At 39.3% G+C, this 6,868-nt stretch overlaps 1 protein-coding gene across 4 annotated transcripts in view; it reads left to right on the forward strand.

The window, feature by feature from the left end:
* Positions 1–6,457, forward strand: part of Vsig1 (V-set and immunoglobulin domain containing 1) — a 33,207-nt gene extending 26,750 nt beyond the window's left edge. For 3 of the 4 annotated variants that reach the window (XM_006234243.5, XM_006234245.5, XM_006234246.5), the window contains 2 exons: positions 3,593–3,728; positions 5,016–6,457. In XM_006234243.5, the coding sequence (XP_006234305.1) occupies positions 3,593–3,728; positions 5,016–5,403 (524 nt within the window). In that variant the 3' untranslated portion in view covers positions 5,404–6,457. The remainder of the gene's footprint in view (positions 1–3,592; positions 3,729–5,015) is intronic. The other variant, NM_001037784.1, reaches the window with a different exon arrangement.
* Positions 6,458–6,868: the final 411 nt, after the last annotated feature.

The following is a 6,868-nucleotide window of genomic DNA, read 5'->3' on the forward strand; positions in this document are numbered from 1 at the left end:
GAATGGAAGAAAATGTTGTCCAACCATTTAGCCCACAGATGATTGTTACCCAGAATATATGAAGAACCTAAAAACAGAACAGAGATAATCCAATCAACAAATAGGTAGATGTTTTGTACAGACAGGTCTTGGAAGAATTACAAGTAGGCAACAAGTATATGAAAAAAAATTCAGTGTTTTTTACCATCAGAAAGTGCACATCAGAATTCTGGTGAGCTTCTGATATATGACTATTATCAAGAGATCAAACAACAAATTTAAGCAAGGCTATGGAGGAAAAGGAAGCGCTTCCCGCATTGCTGGCACGGATGTGAACTAGAGGAACCACAACGGAAATTGGTAGAGACGATCAACAATGACAACAACAGAGCTGCTGTATGATCCAGTTGTAATACTTCTGAGAGTCAAGGAACTCACATTCAGCACAGCACAGGGAGAGCTGTAGAACCCTGCTGAGTCCAAGCTTACTTCAGTCAGGCTCCAGACTCAGAGATTGCCATCACCGCATGAGCGCATAGAGTTTTATTCAGCCACAGAGAACAGTAGCATTATGTTGTTTCCGGGGAAATGGAAGTGAGAATTAGCACATTGAGTGAAATAAGCCATGTTCAAAAAGACAAATATCACAAGCTTTCTTTCATAGGCAGAATCTGGAGTTTTAAAAATGACATGAGAGTAGAAGGGAGAGTAAAGGATCCAGAGGGAGGAAGTTGGAAGAGGAACAGGAGGAATAACAGGGATGAGAATATGATCAAAGGAAGTTACATGGTGTACATCTGGGAAGGCATAATTATACACATAATTTTATTTGATTTCTATGTTCTGATAAACATAAAGCTAAAAGTTTAAAGACAAATCTGTTTATAATAATAACCAGTCACATTTATAGTCAAAATAACCCAATGTTTGTTATTAATATTCAATTATTTGTCATATCCTTAACATGAGCAATATCTCTCCCAACCATCCCTACCACCCTACTTATGGAAGCAGAATAAATACATTGTTAGTTTTATTTTCCCAAAGGGTACACTGAACCTTAGAGAGGTAAATGACTTACCCAAGTTCATCAAGTTACTAACTTGCACCACTGGGATGCCTCTAAATCTCTTCCTCTTGGAAGGCACCTATTTACTCTCTGATATTCACATTTAAGAGCCCTGGTACTGACAGATTAAGCCAAATCCTGGGACAAGCCCTTATAAGGGATGTCTTGTCAAACCTCTTTGGGATCCCTTCCTAACTCTTAGAGCCCTGCTGTCTGCCCTCCATTCTCATATCACTTTCAACTCTTTCCTCTGACCATCTCCATTGTCTTTCGGTACTTCTCCCTCGATTTGTTGTCTGCCCTTCTACAGACAGACTCAAGTTGCAGATGTTCAGTCACTTAAGATTAGTACTCTTGGCTTTTCTTTCCAATGACCTCCAGCATTTGCCTGGCCTGCCTGCCTGCCTGCCTGCCTTCCTTCCTTCCTTCCTTCCTTCCTTCCTTCCTTCCTTCCTTCCTTCCTTCCTTCCTTCCCTCCCTCCCTCCCTCCCTCCCTCCCTCCCTCCCTCCTTTCCTTTCCTTTCCTTTCCTTTCCTTTCCTTTTCCTTCTTGCCTCCTTTCCTTTCTCTGCTCTCCTATCCTTCTCTTCCTTCTAAGTCACCTATTAGATATCTACTATGGATGGTCCTAATTGATGAAGAGACCAAGGTTAAGAAAAAAAACCACGTCTTTCACTCAAGGAGCTCACCATTCAGCTACAGAGCTAAACAAAGGCTGTGTACGCTGAGTATATAGGACAGCAAAAATGGAACACTTATGGTTACAGATGTGGAGCAGCTGTGCTGGCTAGGTACCATTTGAGCTGTCACTTGAAGGTACTAACAAAGGCTATTGTTTCTGTAAAATGGAGGAGACATTTTAAAATGTTGTCCAACAAAGAATCATAGTACAGGTGTTTCAGAGTTGTGAACAGTATTTAATTTTCATAAATTGAATATTTAATTAATATTGTGCTATAATTGTGTTGGGCAAATGTAGTGGGAGACGAGGAGAGCTTAGAAACTCAAAAGGGAATAGAGAGCACTGGGGAAAGGCAGGCCATCTAAGAACAAGCCTAATAGAAATGTGCAGCTAAGAGCAACTTCAGAAAAAAACCAAGAGTAGTCGGAGTGGGTCAAGAGAATACTGTTCTGTTAAGTTTAGAGTCCTTTAAAAATATTTCATGTGTGTTCCTTTTGCTTTATTTTTATTGTCTTATAATTTTGCTCATTTGTATAATGAATTGTAGTCATTTCCACACAGCCCTGTGCCCCCTCTCACCACCTCTCTCCTAGTAGAACTCATTTTCCCAACAAGTCCCTCTTCTCCTTTGATGTCTATGTGTGGGGCCCACTGAGTTTAATTAGAATGTCTTGCCTAAGCATTGGTCGATTATTTACTTGAGCAATGTCAGTTTATCCGTGGGTATACCACTGAAGACGAATAGCATTACTTCCTCCAACCACTGCTGATGGTTCACAGCATGGGTCTTTCACTCATCCATGAGGAAATGTTAAAGGGCCCAATCTTGTTTGATTATTGTGCAGATAACCACAGCTGCAGGGAATTCATGAGTGCAGTAGCTATGTCATATCCGGAAGACATTTTTTTTTGTATTTTTGTTTTGTTTTCTTTTGTTTTTTTTTGCTGCCCAGCTCCCCATCCCGTCTCTTAATGTTCTCCCCACTCCTTCTTCTGTAGTAGTCCCTGAACCTTGGTGACAATAGTTGTTCCATTTAGGGTTTCTGAGACACGTCTTTCTATGCATATAGCCCAGGCTGGGTTCAGACTCAAGCTTTTTCTCCCTCAGCCTTTTGAGTGCTACAATCATAAGCATGCACCATTGAGTTTGGCTAAATGGATTCCTCTATTTGTAAGAAGCAGAAGGATCTTTTATGCATTCTTCATTTCAAAATATAAACCATTGTTCCCTGCTTAAGGGGAAATAGATAGGGATAGTCTAGTTTGTGACCCAGACATGTTCTGTCAGGGACAATACCTCTGGGCTTGAAGGTCTGGTGCTCAGCTGGAGTGTCTCATACTCATTAAACTTTTCCACAGACTGATGTAATAAACCAGATGCCTCTCTATCCAGATGGCATATCCTTTCCAGTGACTAGAATGCAGGCAGCTCCTTCATGAGCAAGGAGTGTGTGGAGGAGAATCTTTTTAAGGAAGCTTTTTGATTTTACTTAGGCCCTAGAAAAGCTGATTAAATGTTTTTCCCTGTAATAGACCATGTTTCTGGTAACCAGACTGCCATGCCATGTCTCTGGTCACATAAATGCACAGTGGAAACTTTGTTCCCTAAATACTGCTTTAAGAACAAACCTGCCAGCCAAGTAGGCATATTTTTCTTCCCTTGTATGCACGTCAACGCGAAGCTACACAGTCACTTCTTCATCCACTAGGACTCTAAGTAGCAGAATTCTGGGGGTTTCTTTTCCCTCAACTTCTACGTATCACTTTCTTGCTCTGTGAATCTTCCCAGTAGCTTTCACCAAATGCACGTGTATGAGAAGGAGATGTGTTCTGATTTCCCAACTTTTTATCTGTGGCCTCCAGATCCAGAAGTCGGAATCATCATTGGAGCCTTGGTCGGTGCCCTGACTGGAGCTGCTATCATCATCTGTGTCGTGTACTTTGCCAGGAACAAAGTTAAATCCAAGCAAAAGAATTTAAATTCCAGCACAGAGCTTGAGTAAGCCCCTTTTGACTTCCAGCCACATCCCAATTGTTGTCTTAACTTGAATGCAAGCATTCCTGGGAAGTAGCTTCCACTAGCCTCCCCCTCCCCAAACACCCCTTTCTACATGACCTATCAAGGTTAACTCTCTGCTTGTTCTCACTGTTTTTACCCAAAACATGATGGTCCCTGTTTATTGAGCCCTGTGTGCTGGACTCTGTTGTAAGCACTTATATCAACAAATTTAATCATCACAAAAGTCCTTTTAGGTCAGAAACAATGTTTTAGGATCTAATAATAACATGTTTATTTTTTATACCGACACAGTCATAAACACAATTGTGAATATTTTAATGTAACGGGAGACCTACAAAAGGCAAAAATACACAGGGCCCCGGGAAGTCAGAATTTGGTTGGCCCACAGCCTGTGCTCTTAAGTACACTGCTATCTATTCCACAGTGTAGGCGATGCTCATTCACTCGCTCTCCCTTTCCTCTTCCATTTAAACTTGTTTTTATTTGTTTGAGATTCTAATTATGACATTTCCCCCTTCCAAATCTTCCCATATATGCTTCTCTGCTCTCTTTCAAATTCATGGCCCCATGGTTTTCATGAATTGTTATGGTGTGCAGATATGTATATTTGTATGCATATATTCCCAAATACAACCTGCTAATATGTATACTGTTATCCTGTGCAAATTTTTATGGAAAACCAGTAGGCATTGGATAAACAATTGATGCACCCTTCCCTGGATTTCCATCTTCTTCATTCCAAAAAGGAACCAGGATCCAAGTACCAAGGAGTTGGAGATAGAGATCCAACTGAGTCATGGATTGGCCCTCAAATACCTTATTAATTTTTCAGACTCTTTTTTTCAATTTTAGTTTTCTGCTTTTTAAGTGCTGGTGTGTCTTTCTTGGACTTTCATATTGTCGAAATCAACCCTTTCTCAACTCCAGAACAGACACACATGGTCTGACAGCAGGTCAAAATGTCAGAATGAGCAGATGTTTGAAACCTATGGTTCTCTACCTGTGGGTTGTGACCCCCTTTAGCAAACCTATATCTCCAAAAATATTTATATTATGATCCATAACAGTAGCAAAATTGCATTTATGAAGTAGAAACTAAAATAATTTTATGGTTGCAGGTCACCACAAAAGAAGGCACTATATTAAACGAAGGTTGGGAATCGATCATTAGGGTGTATTTGATACTAAGGCTGCATTGTATGGCTTCATGTGAAATTTCCAAGTGTGGATCTTCCCTAATGTTTTTCTGGTGATTCTTTCTTATAGGCCAATGACAAAAGTACACCATTCCCGACAAAATGAGGCTATTCCAGCGGGTGGCATCCAGCTAGAAGGAACTCTGCCATCTTCCATCCATGCCAGCCACAACACTGAACCTACCACTGCAGTCTTGGAGCCAGAATATGAGCCTAATCCCCCGCTGGAAACTGCCACACAGCCTGACCCTGAACCAGAGGGTTCAGGGCCGATGCCAGTGCCTGAGACGGAGATTCAACTGCAGCCAGAGATGGAGCTGGAACCGGAGACAGAGCCTGAGCCTGAGCCTGAGCCTGAGCCTCAACCTGAGCTTGAGTCAGAGCTTGAGCCCGACCCCCAGTCTGGAGTAATAGTTGAGCCTATGCGTGAGGAGGAAAAGGAAACAGTTAAGGCATAAACAGTAAGGCACGGCATTGAAGTATGGCAGTTCCCAGTAAAGAACCCATTCCTGGCTTTTAAAATTCGATGGACTTAACCAGCCCCCAGTTTGTCCGACCATCATGGACAATGTTCATCTAACAACATGCTCATTCCAACCATTAATCCAAAATAAAGAAATCAAGGTTACTAGTAAAGAAATGCTATGTTTTTTGCCTTTTTAGTATAGGTTACTTAAAACTGTACTAATATGTATTATAACAAATGACAAGGCTGAGACCAATGGTTCATTTCTGATTTACTTGGAAGAGTATTTGCAAAAGTATTTTCTGTATTTTATAGTCATTTTTTGTAATGGATCATAAGATAGGGCTAATTTGATTGAATATTAATTTTAAGATTGGTCATCTTCCCTGTTCATTTTCATTTGTATTTACCACTTAGAAAAAAAATGTTAGCACCATTGGCCCATAAATTAGAAAAAATCATTTCCCCAAAATATGAAAGTATGTATCAATTGGTACATATAATTTAAAACTAAGTCTTAAAATTTATCATATTAGATCTTTAACAAATCACTTCAGTGTCCAACATTTGAGCATAGCATTTTTATAACTTATTTTTCACTACAAAATGGTGCACAAGCAAACCATTTAGAATACACTTTTTCTTCGGTGAGCATAAAGTATTGGTGTTGGAAGCAAATTGGAATATAGCTTTGAATAAACTATTCTGTTATTATTGTTGGATGCTATCTGTTATGGCAGAAGACTGGGATGGTTTTCCAGATGAAAACTTCGTCTACTTTAGATAATCTAAACTGACAATTTAAATACTCTGTGCTACTGTGTCTATAGTCCATGTTGATGGGAATATCACTCTTATATAAATGATAAGCAGTAAGTGAATGCATTGATAAAATCCTTTCTCCACTTTAAAAAGGCTTTTTCATGGTCATTTTTCACTGATATACCATTCTGAAGAAAGTTACATATAGATTTACTTTTTTAGCTTGTGTAATCAATAGTATTTGAAATATAATTTTAAGGTTCAATAAATATGCCTCAATAAAATCTCATTTAGTGATTACTAAGAAATTATTTAATAAGTAACTTTATTGTCATGTAGTATCCATTTTAACTGTAAAATTTGATGAGTATTGACTGTTGCACACACCCATGAAACCACCACACCAATGTAGAAGTAGATGGTTTCCAACAGCCCAAAGTGTTTCCTCGTCTCTCTTTTTTCAATTCCATTGTGCCCTGGACCAAGATAACCATTGATCTGTTTTCTATTTCTAAACATTAGCTTTTCTTTTTCCTGATCTTGATATGAATGGTATCCTATAGTACATATCTGACTTCCTTCTCGAGAAAATACTTTTCAGAGGATCTCTGTCACATCTAGGATTTATATAAAGGATTTTAACTCAAATTTTTCTCTGTATACACCATGCCTATTTATCAAATGAGGTAGAGTCT

Source organism: Rattus norvegicus, chromosome X (assembly GCF_036323735.1).
Source record: "Rattus norvegicus strain BN/NHsdMcwi chromosome X, GRCr8, whole genome shotgun sequence".
In the NCBI taxonomy this organism is placed as follows: Eukaryota; Metazoa; Chordata; class Mammalia; order Rodentia; family Muridae; genus Rattus; species Rattus norvegicus.